The sequence below is a fragment of the Xenopus laevis genome, chromosome 1L, assembly GCF_017654675.1.
Source record: "Xenopus laevis strain J_2021 chromosome 1L, Xenopus_laevis_v10.1, whole genome shotgun sequence".
NCBI lineage: Eukaryota > Metazoa > Chordata > Amphibia > Anura > Pipidae > Xenopus > Xenopus laevis.
In genome coordinates this window covers 92,639,967-92,659,994 of record NC_054371.1, presented here as the reverse complement: position 1 = coordinate 92,659,994, position 20,028 = coordinate 92,639,967, and the positions used below count along the sequence as shown (strand labels likewise).

The 20,028-nt window shown below is 43.3% G+C and overlaps 1 protein-coding gene across 5 annotated transcripts in view; it reads left to right on the top strand.

Annotated features, from left to right (window-relative positions):
• cds1.L (CDP-diacylglycerol synthase 1 L homeolog) overlaps nucleotides 1-20,028 on the top strand; it is an 88,859-nt gene that overhangs the window by 27,983 nt on the left and 40,848 nt on the right. For all 5 annotated transcript variants that reach the window (XM_018253445.2, XM_041591333.1, XM_018253455.2 and 2 more), the window contains exons 4-5: nucleotides 3,194-3,291; nucleotides 18,002-18,141. In XM_018253445.2, coding sequence (XP_018108934.1) covers nucleotides 3,194-3,291; nucleotides 18,002-18,141 — 238 coding nt within the window. The remainder of the gene's footprint in view (nucleotides 1-3,193; nucleotides 3,292-18,001; nucleotides 18,142-20,028) is intronic.

The window sequence follows — 20,028 nt, the reverse complement described above, 5'->3', positions numbered from 1 at the left end:
GCATTCAATTCTGCCTAGTGCAACTTTGTTAGGGGTCTTGTGCTCAGGCTTACGGCAGGAAATTTGGATACGGTGGTAAATTTAAAGTTGAATGGACCTTAGATGTGGCATCTAATACATTATATTTACACTGATAACTACACATGCCACAGCATTGTAGCTGATCCAAAACACCACTCACTGTTCACACTCCTGCCATCTGGAAAAAGGTACCGAAGCATTAGGGCCCTCACTACCAGACTGTGTAACAGTTTCTTCCCCCAAGCCATAAGGCTCCTGAATACTCAGGGACTGGGCAGATCTCTCTCACACACACACTCAATCTGACTTTACTATATACCGCAACGTTACACAGCCACTGTACCACATTGTATAAATACATAGCCATTGGATACAATTGTTCTCTATGAGCACATCTGCACTTTATCATGTTCTTTATCATGTTCTTACTACTATCATATCACAATGATACACCCATCCTGTCTGACGTTTAGCATTATCTACTTAACATATTACAACTGTTGAGTGTGCACTGTCTTGTCCTGTCCCTGCACTATGCTGTCCTGTCTTGCAGGAGTTGCATATTTTTGCACTTGCACTTTTTGTCTGTTGTCCGGTTCATCTATGTTGTGTGTAGCACCATGGTCCTAGCGGAACATTGTTTAGTTTCACTGTATATTGTGCAAACGTATATGGATGAAATGACAATAAACTCACTCTTGACTTGACTCTTGAATAGTCAATTGAGTTGTTATGATGCCCTACACAAAAGCCCAGTGTAAAATATTGTTCCCATATGTTATAAAATGTATGGGGGAAACTGGTTACACAAAAAAAAATGTAAACACTTTTGCAGCCTATCACCCTGAACAAAGGAAAAGACGCCAGCGTTTTTTGGACTTAGGCGTTTTTACACTCAAAATATATGATGTAAGTAACTGAAGATTGAGGAAGTTCTATGCACTCCATTGCACTTCGCCTGGTCTGAGCAGGCGAAGGCAAGTCTGGTGAAAAAAGGTAACTTTCAGTAAAATCCGCATTTTAGTGAGTTTGCGGAGTTTACCGAAAAAGTCATCTGGCGTTAGAGTGCAAATCACCACTAGTGTCTTATCTTCTTCACTAGCGAATGACGCCTGCGCCCTTTAGTCCCTGAAAGTGGTAATGCTGTTGAATCGTCACCATCATTGGTCACTTTACGCTTTAGTAAATCTGCCCCTAGGAGTGAAGTCGGGCGGTATTGTAAGCAAAGTCTGTTATAGGTTAAGCTCAGTATCAGAAATTTAGCAACAACTACAAGACAAAAGCAAAAAGAAACAAATAACAAAAAAATTGTTATTAAAAAAGTAGTTAATTGTAGCAGAAATAGTTATTGTATAAAAAATAGTAGTCCAGGCATCCCCAGGGAATGCAATCCAGAGTTAAAAGGGGACACAGAGAGCATAAATCAAATAAAGTAACCCAATGGTAGTGTCTCGTTGAGAACCCGGGGGGCCACAATGTCCAATCTGAAATTCAATCTTGATTCACGTCTGAGTTACCCCCCACTCAAGGGGGCTGGAAGTCTATAACCATACATCTGAAAGTAGGAAGTGAATGTCCTACCAATGTTTGGCCACTGGTTGTAAAGCTTTACCTTCTTTGAGGGCCTAACTGATGGGCAAACCTTTGCTTTAAAGTGATTTTGGTCTTACCCACATAGTAAAGACTGCAGAGGCAGGAGCTAATGTATACCATGAAGCATAGGCCAATGTTTATTAATGCGGACTACTAGTTGATGAGATACAGCCGAATAGGTGGTAGTGAAGATCGATGAAATGTCTGATTTCTCTGTTAGTTATTTGGTAGACAGCAATTCAGATTGTGTGCTGCAGTGCCCTGTCCAATTGGGTGCATAAAAGATCCTTACCTCTGTCTTAAATATATTGATAATGGGTTGAGTGCAGAGGACCTCTTGTATTTGTCTATATGTATTTTGTGGTCACAGCCTCATTGCACCCCCGCCTAATGGTTTTAAAAATTAGTGGTGAGCACTACTTTGCCTTGTTTGTTATAGTTATACAGGAGCAGGGACCAGCTCCATGTTGTAGCTCCCACCCTTCCCAGCTATAGTCAGGGCATCCCACTGGTGTCTAATAAAAGGGCAGCCAAGTTTGGGAGTTTTACTTTGAAAGCAGCTAGTAAGTTGCAGGTAAAACGTATTTGTCCCTTTTATAAAATGTATAATTAAACCATAGAATTCTTAATGAATCAGATGAAAATTGAGCATAGGACTGGCCAGATATGGGATGACTTTGACGTAGTTCGCCAGCTTAAATATATTGCAATATATGGACAAACAATCCCTGTTTTGTTTAAAGGGTAAGGCATTTTTCAGTAGCAGTATGCACAAAATGTCTCTGTCTTAAATATATTGATAATGGGTTGAGTGCAGAGGAATCTTGTATTTGTCTATATATATATATATACATACATACATACATACATACATACATGTAATTGCCACTGTGCCATCCTGCTATGGATACTGGGGGTATTATACATGAAACTGGCACTGTGCCATCCCCCCACTGGCTAAAATCTGCAGGGGGCCCAAGAGAAGAGAGGTTGTAGGCAATGGAGCATGGGGGGGGTTTGCAAAGGGGGTGAGTGTGGTGGGCCCTTAAGGTGGCAGCCCTGGGGGGCCCAAACCTCCAGTCTGACACTGTGCATACGCATTCAAATAAACGTTGAGTGGAAGCTGGCCTTGCTTTTTCGTTTGCTGAAAGAAAAGCAAACTTCAATACATGGTTTAATTAGTCGTGCTTCCGGTTTATGGATGACTTACGAAGTCCATACAATTACTTTTTATGAACCCAGTAACATTTTGCATTTTGAATGATGCCTTTTGTACACCCTATTTTTCTTAGGGTGCTTAGTCATTCTTTTTGTAGTCTTTTTTTTTTTTTATCTTATGAAACCCTTTTTGCTTAGCATTGTCAGTTTTATATAGCTTTTGCCACTGTAATTTGTCAGACTGGCAATCAAAAATGTCTTTAGACATCATATTATGGTTTGCATGGCACACCATAATTTTTTGTAAACAAACACCATTTTTAAGTAACCCTGTTCATTTTAGAAACTTTAAAACAACAATGTGACTAAATATCACAGCTTTTAAATAAATCAAACAGCTTATGCTCTTTCTTCCATACAGGTTTCTGCAATACAAGTGAAGTGTTTCCAAGAAATAATTTCTATTGGGCACAGAGTTTATCGCTCCTTTGAGTTACCATGGTTTAGAACACTCAGCTGGTAAGTACTTAAGAATACAGAGTTATTACCTGGGATTCTTCATCACCACGGAGCCTGAGCCAATGCAAGCCTAGTTGTAAAAAAGCCAGCTTTTTGGTATGTGTGGCTTTTCACTCTACTGTGCATGCTCACACGCACAAAGAAAGCGGTTCACTCCATTGTGTTCGGTGTATTAACCACTGGTTGCTAGGTTAATTTAGACCCTAACAACCAGATAGGTGCTGAAATTCCAAAGTGGAGTGTTAAAGAAGGTAAATAATTCACAAACATAAAAAATATAAAGATAAGGCAAATTGTTTCAGAATATTACTCTATCATGCTAAAAGTGAATTTTAAGGTGAACGACCCCTTTAAATGGCTCTGTAACTAATGCATGTAATATTGCCAAAGTAATAAATTAAAAAATACATAATTATAGTCAATATGAAACATGTCCATTTATAATTCATAAATTAGCAGTTACCACACAGGGCACTATGCAAATAACAAATGCAAAGTTTGTTTCAGATGCAGTAATTCATGATAACCAAATAGCTGGAAAAGACAAGCCCCTGCTTAGTTTAGGTTTTTTAGTTGGGTGGAATCAATAGTAGTGGCAAGAACTGCCCGTGAGTTATGTAAGAACAAGATTTATGGAGAATACAAGATACTGCAGAAACTGATACATTGAAAAACAAAAATTTTTAAAAATCATTTGATGCAAAATGTTCAAAGCCATGTTGTACACACTTTAGCCTTTACATGATGCTCTATATCCGTGATTTTAGAAATACAGTGCCTAGCAAAATTATTCACCCCCTTTGAATTTTTACCTATTTTTTTACATTCCAACCTGTAATTTAAATGTTTCTCAATCTTATTTTATGTGATGGATCTGCACAAAAAGTCTAAGTTGGTGAAGTGAAATGAGAAAAAAAAAAAAAAAATTATATATATATATATATATATATATATATATATATATATATATATATATATATATATATATATTGTGACAGGGTGTCACAATGTTTAGCAGAGAAAGTGCTGGATGGTGTATACATTGCACCAGGATTCCGGCACTTCATGTGTTAAAAGACTCCAGGAATGTTTGGGGTTTTACCTGTCTGTGTGCTGATCACACCCGGATGGAGTATTTAGGTCAGTGGGCCTGACACAGAGCTCTCTTCCTATATGCAGGCTGCCTGAAAGCTGGAAGGAAAGGAGCTCTGTGAGTGATTTGCAAATTCCCTGAAAACCATGAAACTGTAAGTTGCTCTGTTTTTGCCAGTGACTGTGATCATTATATTTGTGTTGCTAGTATAGAAAGGGCCACTGAGTGAGGTAGGCAGGAGCCAGACGGCTATGATTTATTTTCGTTTTGTTTGTTATTTTGAGCAACTTACAAATAAAGCCTGAGCGGCTGAACAGCTTTATGACACAAACTTGTCTGCACTCCTATTTCTGCACGACTGACCCCTGCAAGAGTGTGTAACCAGTCACAATTGGTGGAGGATGCGGGCAATTGTTTTTTCCCTGCCAGGCGCAATTCACTTAGCAAGTTTGATTGCGTTGCTTCACGTCTGCGGTTTGGAAAAACGATGGAAGATCTCGTGTTACGCTTGGCTCAACTTAGTGCAGCCCAGCAAGAAGCAAATGTACTTCAGCGAGAGACTAATGCACAGCAGTCTGCCCAGCAGGAGGTGCTGGCTGCACAGCAGGCTGCCCAGCAGGAGGCGCAGCAGGAAATTGTACGTCTGTTGAGTGCTCAGGTAACAGCCCTGGCTGAGGCAGCAGAGAGAGACCATCAAATGCAAGCTGAAGCTGCCAGGAAAGATAGAGAAACCCTTGCAGAGGTTCTGCAGCAGCTGAACTTGCGCCAGGAACAATCTGGCATTGCCACTGCTAACAGTGGGTTGGTTAAAGCAAGCCATTTTCTCCAAAAGATGACCCCACATGATGATGTGGAAGCATTTCTGAATACATTTGAGCGCACAGCAGAACGAGAGGCGTGGTCTAAGACCCAGTGGGCAGGGTTGGTTGCTCCATTTCTAACGGGCGATTCTCAGAAAGCATATTTTGATTTGTCCACTGAGGATGCTCAGGACTATGAGAAATTGAAGTTAGAAATTCTCCGCCGTTTGGGTGTCACTCCAGCTGTGCGAGCCCAACGAGTGCACCGTTGGAATTACCGGCCCAATAAGTCTCCCAGGTCACAGATGCATGATCTGATTTATCTCGTGCGGAAATGGTTACAACCTGAGACACTCACTGCACCCCAGATTGTAGAAAGAGTCACAATGGATCGGTTCTTGACAGCTCTGCCGCATGAATTAAGAAAGTGGGTTAGTCATGCTGATCCAAAGTCCGCAGATGAGTTGGTCGAGATGGTGGAACGCTAACTCGCCGCAGAAGGGTTTTTGGCAGGTGTGTCACCTCCAGAGAACTTACCTACAAAGCGGCGTCTGCCAGCAGGGCCAGGAAGAGGCACATCAGCTTCAAGTCCTCCTGGTGGTTCTAAACCGTGGGTGAAGACCAATATGGATGCCAGGTCTTTGAAAGATACTATACCAGGCTCCAATATCCAATGCTGGCGGTGTCAAACCTGGGGGCATGTAGCTGCCAAGTGTCCTATAGTCACAGAACCTATGGAGTGTGAAGCAGCACAGCGCTTATCCTTCTTTGCCCACCCAGCATGTCTGACATCTGCTGTGGCTCACATGGCGCTGGTCAAAGTTGGTGGAAGGAGTGTCCAGGCCTTACTGGATTCTGGGAGCCTGGTCACGCTTGTACATTCAGATCTGGTAACACCGGACCAGATGGAAAAACGGTGCATTGGTGTTTTGTGCATACATGGCGACGCAAAGAGTTACTGTACCGCTGTGGTCCCAATTGAAACCCAATTTGGTGTGACATTCCATGAGGTTGGAGTATCCAAATCGTTGATGCATAGTCTTATACTAGGACGTGACTTTCCCTTGTTTTGGGATCTCTGGGGAAGAGTCACCCATGCCAGAACTAGACTGTTCTCAGGATAACTTTGGCACATCCCAATTAAGGGATCCAACGTTAACTCATGCTTGGGAAAATGTTGCTATGATTAATGGAGTGGCTCAAAGTACAGGTTTGGAGAATGTGTATCCTCACTTTGTTGTCAACCACAATCTCCTTTATCGTGTTGATGATATAAGGGGTGAAGTGGTGGAACAACTGGTTGTTCCTAGGTCACACAGAAAGGTTGTACTTGACCTGGCTCATAAAAACCCTATGGGAGGACACTTGGCAGCTGAGAAGACTCAGCAACGAGTTCTCCAAAGATTTTTTGGCCTGGGGTGTTTGCAGAAATCAAACGTTATTGTGAGTCTTGCCCAGAATGTCAGTTGACGTCCCCTGCTCCTCATTACCGAGGCCCCTTGGTACCACTACCCATCATTGAGGTACCTTTTCACCGGATTGCGATGGATCTGGTGGGGCCCCTGGTGAAGTCTGCAAAGGGACATCAATACATTCTGGTGGTTTTAGACTATGCCACAAGATATCCTGAGGCGGTTCCCTTGCGGAACACATCAGCTAAAACAATTGCCCGGGAACTGTTTTAAATGTTTGCTAGAACAGGCATTCCTAAAGAGGTCCTGACAGATCAGGGAACGCCCTTTATGTCTAGGGTAATGAAAGATTTGTGTAAATTACTGGGTATAAAACAGTTAAGGACATCAGTCTACCACCCTCAAACTGATGGCTTGGTAGAGCGATTCAATAAGACTCTCAAAAGAATGTTAAAAAGTGTGGTTGAGGCAGACGGGAGAGACTGGGATTGCCTACTTCCTTACTTGATGTTTGCAATTCGTGAGGTACCTCAGTCATCTACTGGGTTTTCCCCGTTTGAGCTTTTGTATGGGCGACACCCCTGGGGACTTCTAGATGTTGCGAAAGAGTCATGGGAAGAGGAGCCTTCTCCTCACCGCTCAGTTTTAGAACATGTTCTACAGATGCAGGACCGCATCACAGCAGTCATGCCCATTGTTCAGGAACATATGCGGCAGGCTCAAGAAGCACAGAGTCGCATATATAATCGGGGAGCCAGACTCAGGGTTTTTCAGCCAGGTGATCGGGTCCTGGTTCTGATTCCCACAGCAGAAAGTAAATTCTCCCTACGAAATTATGGAAAAAGTAGGGGATGTGAATTATAAAGTACACCAACCCGACAAACGAAAAAAAATGCAGATCTATCATGTCAATTTAATCAAGGCTTGGAAGGAACCTTTTAGTCTCAATGGCAGCTGAGCGTCTCAGTCCTTCACTCCAGGGGGGAGTTCCTGAGGTGAAGGTCTCAGTGGCTTTGTCAAGGCCACAAGTCCAAGAAGTAAAAGAATTCCTCCTTAGAAATGCTGACGTGTTTTCAGAGGTGCCAGGTTGCACTCATGTCATTGAGCATCATATCGTTACAGATCCGCAAGCACGGGTTCGCTTGAAACCGTATCGCATTCCTGAAGCCCGTAGACAGGCAGTAGCAGGTGAAATTCAGAGAATGTTGGAACTTGGGGTTATTGAACCGTCACATAGTGAGTGGAGTAGCCCTATTGTGTTGATACCAAAACCTGATGGATCATTGCGGTTTTGCAATGATTTTCGTAAATTAAACGAGATCTCAAAATTTGACGCTTATCCTATGCCACGGGTGGATGAGCTAATAGAAAGATAAGGGCCAGCGAGGTACATTACCACCCTAGATCTAACCAGAGGGTACTGGCAGATTCCAATTACTCTAGCCACTAGAGAGAAGACAGCATTTGCTACCCCACAGGGTTTATTCCAATATGTGCGAATGCCATTTGGGCTTCATGGGGCCCCAGCCACCTTCCAGAGGCTGATGGATGAGATCCTCAGGCCACACCAGCACTTTGCATCGGCGTATCTTGACGATGTCGTGATATTCAGCTCGGACTGGGAAAGTCATCTTCCCAAAGTTCAAGCTGTGATAAACTCCATTCGGCAGGCTGGTCTGACTGCCAATCCAAAGAAATGTGCCCTGGGCCTCAAAGAAGCACGATACCTAGGGTACATTATTGGAAAAGGCCTTATCAAACCCCAGAAAAAAAAGCTACAAGCAATCAAGGAATGGCCTCAACCTTGCACAAAAAAACAGGTCAGGACGTTTCTGGGCATGGTAGGGTATTACCAGAGATTTGTCCCAGATTTTGCCACCATAGCTGCCCCACTTACAGACCTAATCAAAGGCAAAAGCTCGGGGGGGAGTTACTTGGAACGAAGATGCTGAGGTTGCATTCTGTAAACTCAAGGAAGTGTTGTGCAGTGGGCCGGTTTTGATTGCTCCTGATTTCAAAAAAAAGTTTCTAGTACAAATGGATGCTTCCAATGTGGGCCTAGGGGCTGTGTTGTCACAGGTGGTGCATGGAGAGGAGCATCCGGTGGTATATTTGAGTAGAAAGTTAACCCCAGCTGAGAGAAACTATAGTATTGTGGAGCGCGAGTGTCTGGCCATCAAGTGGGCCTTAGAAGCTCTACGGTACTATTTACTTGGCCGTCGGTTTCTTTTGGTGACTGATCACTCCCCCCTTACCTGGATGGCACAAGCAAAAGGTCAGAATGCGAGAGTGACTCGCTGGTTCCTGTCTCTACAGGACTATAACTTCTCAGTGGAGCACAGAGCAGGAAAGCTGCAGGCTAATGCGGATGCTCTATCCCGGACTTATTGTATGTTTATGAAAAGTGTCCGAACCCACGGGGTCGAACAGAGGGGGGAGGTATATGACAGGGTGTCACAATGTTTAGCAGAGAAAGTGCTGGATGGTGTATACATTGCACCAGGATTCCGGCACTTCATGTGTTAAAAGACTCCAGGAATGTTTGGGGTTTTACCTGTCTGTGTGCTGATCACACCCGGATGGAGTATTTAGGTCAGTGGGCCTGACACAGAGCTCTCTTCCTATATGCAGGCTGCCTGAAAGCTGGAAGGAAAGGAGCTCTGTGAGTGATTTGCAAATTCCCTGAAAACCATGAAACTGTAAGTTGCTCTGTTTTTGCCAGTGACTGTGATCATTATATTTGTGTTGCTAGTATAGAAAGGGCCACTGAGTGAGGTAGGCAGGAGCCAGACGGCTATGATTTATTTTCGTTTTGTTTGTTATTTTGAGCAACTTACAAATAAAGCCTGAGCGGCTGAACAGCTTTATGACACAAACTTGTCTGCACTCCTATTTCTGCACGACTGACCCCTGCAAGAGTGTGTAACCAGTCACAATTGGTGGAGGATGCGGGCAATTGTTTTTTCCCTGCCAGGCGCAATTCACTTAGCAAGTTTGATTGCGTTGCTTCACGTCTGCGGTTTGGAAAAACGATGGAAGATCTCGTGTTACGCTTGGCTCAACTTAGTGCAGCCCAGCAAGAAGCAAATGTACTTCAGCGAGAGACTAATGCACAGCAGTCTGCCCAGCAGGAGGTGCTGGCTGCACAGCAGGCTGCCCAGCAGGAGGCGCAGCAGGAAATTGTACGTCTGTTGAGTGCTCAGGTAACAGCCCTGGCTGAGGCAGCAGAGAGAGACAGGCAAATGCAAGCTGAAGCTGCCAGGAAAGATAGAGAAACCCTTGCAGAGGTTCTGCAGCAGCTGAACTTGCGCCAGGAACAATCTGGCATTGCCACTGCTAACAGTGGGTTGGTTAAAGCAAGCCATTTTCTCCAAAAGATGACCCCACATGATGATGTGGAAGCATTTCTGAATACATTTGAGCGCACAGCAGAACGAGAGGCGTGGTCTAAGACCCAGTGGGCAGGGTTGGTTGCTCCATTTCTAACGGGCGATTCTCAGAAAGCATATTTTGATTTGTCCACTGAGGATGCTCAGGACTATGAGAAATTGAAGTTAGAAATTCTCCGCCGTTTGGGTGTCACTCCAGCTGTGCGAGCCCAACGAGTGCACCGTTGGAATTACCGGCCCAATAAGTCTCCCAGGTCACAGATGCATGATCTGATTTATCTCGTGCGGAAATGGTTACAACCTGAGACACTCACTGCACCCCAGATTGTAGAAAGAGTCACAATGGATCGGTTCTTGACAGCTCTGCCGCATGAATTAAGAAAGTGGGTTAGTCATGCTGATCCAAAGTCCGCAGATGAGTTGGTCGAGATGGTGGAACGCTAACTCGCCGCAGAAGGGTTTTTGGCAGGTGTGTCACCTCCAGAGAACTTACCTACAAAGCGGCGTCTGCCAGCAGGGCCAGGAAGAGGCACATCAGCTTCAAGTCCTCCTGGTGGTTCTAAACCGTGGGTGAAGACCAATATGGATGCCAGGTCTTTGAAAGATACTATACCAGGCTCCAATATCCAATGCTGGCGGTGTCAAACCTGGGGGCATGTAGCTGCCAAGTGTCCTATAGTCACAGAACCTATGGAGTGTGAAGCAGCACAGCGCTTATCCTTCTTTGCCCACCCAGCATGTCTGACATCTGCTGTGGCTCACATGGCGCTGGTCAAAGTTGGTGGAAGGAGTGTCCAGGCCTTACTGGATTCTGGGAGCCTGGTCACGCTTGTACATTCAGATCTGGTAACACCGGACCAGATGGAAAAACGGTGCATTGGTGTTTTGTGCATACATGGCGACGCAAAGAGTTACTGTACCGCTGTGGTCCCAATTGAAACCCAATTTGGTGTGACATTCCATGAGGTTGGAGTATCCAAATCGTTGATGCATAGTCTTATACTAGGACGTGACTTTCCCTTGTTTTGGGATCTCTGGAAGGTCGAGTTCCCACCTCCGACTTCCTTAACTTTGGAAGCTGAATGTCCGGTTGGTTTGCCAGAAATTGGGGACTCAAGTTCTGAAGTTTCAGCTGTAAGACTGGCCCCAGTTGAGCCTGACCAGTTCCCTCTCTCTGTGTTACTTGGGGACACTGAAGGGCCCCAGGAGTCTGGGGAAGAGTCACCCATGCCAGAACTAGACTGTTCTCAGGATAACTTTGGCACATCCCAATTAAGGGATCCAACGTTAACTCATGCTTGGGAAAATGTTGCTATGATTAATGGAGTGGCTCAAAGTACAGGTTTGGAGAATGTGTATCCTCACTTTGTTGTCAACCACAATCTCCTTTATCGTGTTGATGATATAAGGGGTGAAGTGGTGGAACAACTGGTTGTTCCTAGGTCACACAGAAAGGTTGTACTTGACCTGGCTCATAAAAACCCTATGGGAGGACACTTGGCAGCTGAGAAGACTCAGCAACGAGTTCTCCAAAGATTTTTTGGCCTGGGGTGTTTGCAGAAATCAAACGTTATTGTGAGTCTTGCCCAGAATGTCAGTTGACGTCCCCTGCTCCTCATTACCGAGGCCCCTTGGTACCACTACCCATCATTGAGGTACCTTTTCACCGGATTGCGATGGATCTGGTGGGGCCCCTGGTGAAGTCTGCAAAGGGACATCAATACATTCTGGTGGTTTTAGACTATGCCACAAGATATCCTGAGGCGGTTCCCTTGCGGAACACATCAGCTAAAACAATTGCCCGGGAACTGTTTTAAATGTTTGCTAGAACAGGCATTCCTAAAGAGGTCCTGACAGATCAGGGAACGCCCTTTATGTCTAGGGTAATGAAAGATTTGTGTAAATTACTGGGTATAAAACAGTTAAGGACATCAGTCTACCACCCTCAAACTGATGGCTTGGTAGAGCGATTCAATAAGACTCTCAAAAGAATGTTAAAAAGTGTGGTTGAGGCAGACGGGAGAGACTGGGATTGCCTACTTCCTTACTTGATGTTTGCAATTCGTGAGGTACCTCAGTCATCTACTGGGTTTTCCCCGTTTGAGCTTTTGTATGGGCGACACCCCTGGGGACTTCTAGATGTTGCGAAAGAGTCATGGGAAGAGGAGCCTTCTCCTCACCGCTCAGTTTTAGAACATGTTCTACAGATGCAGGACCGCATCACAGCAGTCATGCCCATTGTTCAGGAACATATGCGGCAGGCTCAAGAAGCACAGAGTCGCATATATAATCGGGGAGCCAGACTCAGGGTTTTTCAGCCAGGTGATCGGGTCCTGGTTCTGATTCCCACAGCAGAAAGTAAATTCTCCCTACGAAATTATGGAAAAAGTAGGGGATGTGAATTATAAAGTACACCAACCCGACAAACGAAAAAAAATGCAGATCTATCATGTCAATTTAATCAAGGCTTGGAAGGAACCTTTTAGTCTCAATGGCAGCTGAGCGTCTCAGTCCTTCACTCCAGGGGGGAGTTCCTGAGGTGAAGGTCTCAGTGGCTTTGTCAAGGCCACAAGTCCAAGAAGTAAAAGAATTCCTCCTTAGAAATGCTGACGTGTTTTCAGAGGTGCCAGGTTGCACTCATGTCATTGAGCATCATATCGTTACAGATCCGCAAGCACGGGTTCGCTTGAAACCGTATCGCATTCCTGAAGCCCGTAGACAGGCAGTAGCAGGTGAAATTCAGAGAATGTTGGAACTTGGGGTTATTGAACCGTCACATAGTGAGTGGAGTAGCCCTATTGTGTTGATACCAAAACCTGATGGATCATTGCGGTTTTGCAATGATTTTCGTAAATTAAACGAGATCTCAAAATTTGACGCTTATCCTATGCCACGGGTGGATGAGCTAATAGAAAGATAAGGGCCAGCGAGGTACATTACCACCCTAGATCTAACCAGAGGGTACTGGCAGATTCCAATTACTCTAGCCACTAGAGAGAAGACAGCATTTGCTACCCCACAGGGTTTATTCCAATATGTGCGAATGCCATTTGGACTTCATGGGGCCCCAGCCACCTTCCAGAGGCTGATGGATGAGATCCTCAGGCCACACCAGCACTTTGCATCGGCGTATCTTGACGATGTCGTGATATTCAGCTCGGACTGGGAAAGTCATCTTCCCAAAGTTCAAGCTGTGATAAACTCCATTCGGCAGGCTGGTCTGACTGCCAATCCAAAGAAATGTGCCCTGGGCCTCAAAGAAGCACGATACCTAGGGTACATTATTGGAAAAGGCCTTATCAAACCCCAGAAAAAAAAGCTACAAGCAATCAAGGAATGGCCTCAACCTTGCACAAAAAAACAGGTCAGGACGTTTCTGGGCATGGTAGGGTATTACCAGAGATTTGTCCCAGATTTTGCCACCATAGCTGCCCCACTTACAGACCTAATCAAAGGCAAAAGCTCGGGGGGAGTTACTTGGAACGAAGATGCTGAGGTTGCATTCTGTAAACTCAAGGAAGTGTTGTGCAGTGGGCCGGTTTTGATTGCTCCTGATTTCAAAAAAAAGTTTCTAGTACAAATGGATGCTTCCAATGTGGGCCTAGGGGCTGTGTTGTCACAGGTGGTGCATGGAGAGGAGCATCCGGTGGTATATTTGAGTAGAAAGTTAACCCCAGCTGAGAGAAACTATAGTATTGTGGAGCGCGAGTGTCTGGCCATCAAGTGGGCCTTAGAAGCTCTACGGTACTATTTACTTGGCCGTCGGTTTCTTTTGGTGACTGATCACTCCCCCCTTACCTGGATGGCACAAGCAAAAGGTCAGAATGCGAGAGTGACTCGCTGGTTCCTGTCTCTACAGGACTATAACTTCTCAGTGGAGCACAGAGCAGGAAAGCTGCAGGCTAATGCGGATGCTCTATCCCGGACTTATTGTATGTTTATGAAAAGTGTCCGAACCCACGGGGTCGAACAGAGGGGGGAGGTATATGACAGGGTGTCACAATGTTTAGCAGAGAAAGTGCTGGATGGTGTATACATTGCACCAGGATTCCGGCACTTCATGTGTTAAAAGACTCCAGGAATGTTTGGGGTTTTACCTGTCTGTGTGCTGATCACACCCGGATGGAGTATTTAGGTCAGTGGGCCTGACACAGAGCTCTCTTCCTATATGCAGGCTGCCTGAAAGCTGGAAGGAAAGGAGCTCTGTGAGTGATTTGCAAATTCCCTGAAAACCATGAAACTGTAAGTTGCTCTGTTTTTGCCAGTGACTGTGATCATTATATTTGTGTTGCTAGTATAGAAAGGGCCACTGAGTGAGGTAGGCAGGAGCCAGACGGCTATGATTTATTTTAGTTTTGTTTGTTATTTTGAGCAACTTACAAATAAAGCCTGAGCGGCTGAACAGCTTTATGACACAAACTTGTCTGCACTCCTATTTCTGCACGACTGACCCCTGCAAGAGTGTGTAACCAGTCACAATTGGTGGAGGATGCGGGCAATTGTTTTTTCCCTGCCAGGCGCAATTCACTTGGCAAGTTTGATTGCGTTGCTTCACGTCTGCGGTTTGGAAAAACGATGGAAGATCTCGTGTTACGCTTGGCTCAACTTAGTGCAGCCCAGCAAGAAGCAAATGTACTTCAGCGAGAGACTAATGCACAGCAGTCTGCCCAGCAGGAGGCGCTGGCTGCACAGCAGGCTGCCCAGCAGGAGGCGCAGCAGGAAATTGTACGTCTGTTGAGTGCTCAGGTAACAGCCCTGGCTGAGGCAGCAGAGAGAGACAGGCAAATGCAAGCTGAAGCTGCCAGGAAAGATAGAGAAACCCTTGCAGAGGTTCTGCAGCAGCTGAACTTGCGCCAGGAACAATCTGGCATTGCCACTGCTAACAGTGGGTTGGTTAAAGCAAGCCATTTTCTCCAAAAGATGACCCCACATGATGATGTGGAAGCATTTCTGAATACATTTGAGCGCACAGCAGAACGAGAGGCGTGGTCTAAGACCCAGTGGGCAGGGTTGGTTGCTCCATTTCTAACGGGCGATTCTCAGAAAGCATATATATATATATATATATATATATATATATATATATATATATATATATATATATATATATATATATATATATATATATATATATATATATATATATATATATATATATATATATATATATGAGAATTAAATAAAATTTTGACATGGTACCACAACAAACCTGCCAAAAGAGGGCCACCCACCAAAACTCACAGACCGGCAAGGAGGGCATTAATCAGAGAGGCAGCACAGAGACCAAAGGTTACCCTGAAGGACTTGCAGCGTTCCACAGCAGAGACTGGAGTATCTGTCCATAGGACCACAATAAGCCATACACTCCATACAGATGGGCTTTATGGAATAGTGAACAGTCAAACTAGTCAAAGTCCAGACCTCAATCCAATTGAGAATCTGTGGTCAGACTCGAAGATTGCTGTTCACAAGCGAAAACCATCCAACATGAAGGAGCTGGAGCAGTTTTGCCTTGAGGAATGGGCAAAAATCCCAGTGGCAAGCTCATAGAGATTTATCCAAAGCGACTTGTAGCTGTAATTGCAGCAAAAGGGGGCTCTGCAAAGTACAGTACAGGTGAACAGTTATGCACGCTGAAGATTTCTGTTATTTTGTCCTATTTGCTGTTTGCTTCACAATAGTTGTAGGCATGTTCTGTAAATGAAATGTTGCAGGCTCTCAAACAATCCATTTTAATTACAGGTTGTGATTCAAGAACACATGAAAAATGCCAAGGGGGGGGTGAATACTTTTGCAAGGCACTGTAGCTGTTAAGCTTGTCTTTGTGGTCCAGTGTCTAATTATTAATTACTTCCAAGTGCACAGATTTTACAAAGCAGGGATTACAAGTTTATGAACATATAGTTGCTAAACCACCATGCCACATTAATGTGAACCACATATGGTTGGCCTAACTTTCTACCTCTCTGATTAGTGGATTTGTTTTGGGGAAACATTTCAGCTGACCAAAGCTTTAAGAATGATCCTCCCCTGCTGTAGCATTTAATAGGAGATATCTCTGAGACCAACAGCCATTTTTACAGGCAGAAGACCACCATTAATTGAATGAATGTGAGGGTTCTGCAACCACATAGTATGCAGAATAACTAATAAACAAACACTCTAAAAAGTTTTTGGGACCACTCAAACTAATGTGTACATAAACTATAATTGAAATGCACTGATATTCATTGCCCCCTTCCTAGCATCCAAAAAGCAAAAAAAAATCATATTATAACCAGCCTTCAGACTGTGATGCTTATTCTCTGCTTGGATTTTCCCTAGCAGGAGTAACCTTGACTACATTTGAGAACTGGGCTGCAAAACTGGCAAATGTGGTTCAATGTTAAGTGCAAGGCCATGCACTTTGGTAGAATGTTGGAGGCATCCTTATTTGGGAAGGATTTGGGTATTATGGATAACCTGCTGTCTGACACTAGACAGTGTCACTCCTCAGTGGTTCCTAAAGCAAATAAAGTATTGTCTTGCATAAAAAGGGCATTAACTGGAGAGATGAAAAAATATTTTTTTCTCTTTATATATCCCTGGTAATGCCTTACCTGGAATATTCAATGTAGTTTTGGACTCCAGTTTAAGGAGTATATTAATGAACTGGAGAGGTTGCAGAGATGTTCAACTAGATTGGTAAAAGGAATGGAAACATTACACTATGAAGAAACTGTCAAGGCTGGGGTTGTTCTCTCTGAAGAAGAGGTACTTGAGAGGATTACTCTTTACAAGTACTATAAAGGTAAAGATAGTGGAGGATAGTGGCCATCCTTTCAGACTTGGGTAACTGAGCTTTGATTTGAAATGGCGAAGATCGTTCTTCATGGAAAGGGCAATGATATTGTGATGGTAGATTCTATTAATGTCTTTAAAGGCATTCTGCCATGATTTTTTTACATTTATTTTTAAATTACACTGTTTACATTACAAATTCTTTGTCTACCATTTAAAAAAAAATATCTTGAACCAAGAAGTTGTAATATTGTTGTGTAGCAGCCATTTCATGCCACTGTGCCTGATGGAGTGCTTTCAGAAAGAACCAGCACAATGGAACTTTACAATGGGCCTTTTCAGCAATGCAGGTGTCCAAGAGCTATTATCTTGTTACCTTCATATTGTTCTGTTGATAGGCTGCTGGGGGAAGTGGAGGGTGGTATCACTACAACTTGCAGCAGTAAAGCATGACAGAAGTTGATCAGAGCTTAAAGGGTAAGGGCACACGGGCAGATTTGGGGAGATTAGTCGCCCCATCGACAAATTGCCTCTTCTTCAGGGCGACAATCTCCCCAAACTGCCTTCCCGCAGACTATAATGAAAAATCACCAGCGGAATACACTTAGTTTTCCGAAGTCACCCAAAGTTCTGGTGGCTTCGGAAAGCGAATCGCCGGTAATGTGCCATCCTGCTGGGGATTTTTCATTATAGCCGGCGGAAGGCAGGGGAGGCAATTTGGGGAGATTGTTGCCCGAAAAAGAGATTTGTCGCCAGGGTGACTAATCTCCCCAAATCTGCCTGTGTGCCCTTACCCTTAGAGTGGCTTGGATGATTTTTTTTAAAAAAAAACATAATATCCAAGACTATTGTGATCTACAGACTTTTATAGTTTAGTATAGGTAGTGGTATATATAGTTTCTATATGTGAGTGTATAGATAGGTCTACAATATATAGGTATGTGGGGTTTGTTTGAAGTGGTTGAACTTGATGGACTTTTGTCTTTTTTTTCAACCCAAATTAACAGTTTGGGAACCATAATGAATATAGAAATATTCAGTAATACAGGGATGTTTTGAAAAAGAAAGCAGCTCTTATAAAGGATCTGCAACTGTAGTGGGAAAGAGATATTCAGTCACAGGACAAACATGTCATGTTTTAATATGTCTGTAACACTTAATTGGGTAGGGCATCACAAATCCACTAATCATGCCATGCATGAGGACCTACCATCATAGTTTCCTTTTTCGTTTTAGGTATTTCCTGTTGTGCGTTAATTATTTTTTCTATGGTGAAACACTGGCAGATTACTTTGCCACCTCTGTACAAAGGGAAGAAATACTACAGTTTCTTATTCGATACCATCGCTTTATTTCTTTTGCATTTTATCTCATAGGTAAGTATGCCACATGGGCCTTTATCTGTTAAGTAACCTCTATTTAAACCCAATAAATAGGACTTTTATCAAAATGCATTCAGTGTAGAAAACAATCAGTATATATTAGTGGACATCCTACACAGTTTTAAGACTGAAAGAGGCACATCATTTATGTTTACCCGTTTGCTCATTTGACTCATATTTATTCAGACTAATGCAACATTTATACTGCCAAAGACTTGAACTTTTTTCAGTAAGAAAAAAGTCTTCTGATTTCTGCCTCTTCTCAGCTGCTTCTGATATTGTGGAAATTATGAAAGGTGGTGTTTTGGTACCACTGACATTACTTTGCACTTTGTTTGCTGGATCAGGAATCATCTTATAGTTCCAACATGGCAGAAATAAATTAGAAGTTAGAAAATTTTGGTATGACTTTTTCAATTTAGTAAGAGGTTTGTATCAATAAACAATTTTGAGTGTGCCATAGGTTTCTATTTTTTTCTGTCTCGGAGGCTGACTGTTTTATGTAGAACTGAAGAGCCCACTATTAAACATGCAGACACATACAAAAACATACAAAGTCTTGTCTGCTGGAATTCGTCTTGGTTCATGAATCTCAGTGGTCCTCTGCCACCCAGGAGAGGCAGAATCCAGTGAGGGAGGATAAGTTCAAGATTGATTTCCCTGCTGCCCATTAAATGTTGCAGGATCTGAATAGGAAAACTGTGCTAAATAGTAATAAAATCAGCATTTGTCATATGCATTTACTATGTATTTGCTTTTGGCATGTTGCTTAGGGGCAAGTTGCTAGCTTATTCCTGTTTCACGGGGGGGGGGGGGGGAAGGTGCATGTCAGTGGGAAATGCATTGTTCCTTTACATTTCAATGTGGCTGAAAATCTTGAATGTTTTAATAAACTGAGAAAATGTTTTTAGGAAGTTTGGTTTTGAATTATTTATTAAAGCAATCTATATACATCTCCTGGGATGCTAGTCGAGTTCAGAGGCCAGGTGTCCGAAAACTTTACTATAATTAATGAAACCATGCTGGGATGCCTCTTGTCTCCATTGTTCTTTTTGTATGGCTATTGAGCTTGTAGCTCAATAGCCATACCATAAAAAGCTACTTAGGCATTTTATTGCCAATAGATTAGCTGCAATAGTGCAAGCTTGAATGCTATATTTATTCTGTAGAATGTTTTACCAAACCTGAGTAAAAAGCTCTAGAAACTCTCTGTTTGTTTAGGATAGGAGCTGCAGTATTAACATGGTGTGACATCACTTCCTGCCTGAGTCTCTCCCTGCTCTGGGCTCAGATTACAGCAGAGGAGGGAGGGAGGGGGGGAGAGGAGCAAACTGAGCATGCTCTTGCCCAGGACAATGAGGTTTAAACTGAAGGCAGGAAGTCTGATACAGAAGCCAATGTGTACACAATAGATGGAAAGAAATGCAGTGTTTCTTTTGACAGGGGACTCAAAGCAGCACTACTTTGGGGGTTTACTGGTATATTTAGATGGACCTTTCTGATAAGGCTTACTTAGTTTTAACCTTTCCTTCTCCTTTAAGCCCTAAAATCAGATTTAAAAAATACAGGCTACCAAAAAGCAGAGAGAGCATACAAAATAAGCCTATATGCTGCTGACTTCAACGAACACTCAGTGGTCCTTTAAGTAGTTTTCCAATTCAACTTTTTCTAAATTTGCTTTCTCTTTAGGCCTCACTGTCAACCTAAAAAAATAATTATGGGAGTAGGGATCCCAACAACAACAACCATGAAACTAATTTAAATTAACTTTGACATGTCATCGAGAACTCAAACATTGAGATTTCTTGGGGTTCACATAGCTCCATCTTATAGTAAACTCATTGCAGCTAACTATCCTTTTCTGATTAAAAAAAATTAAAG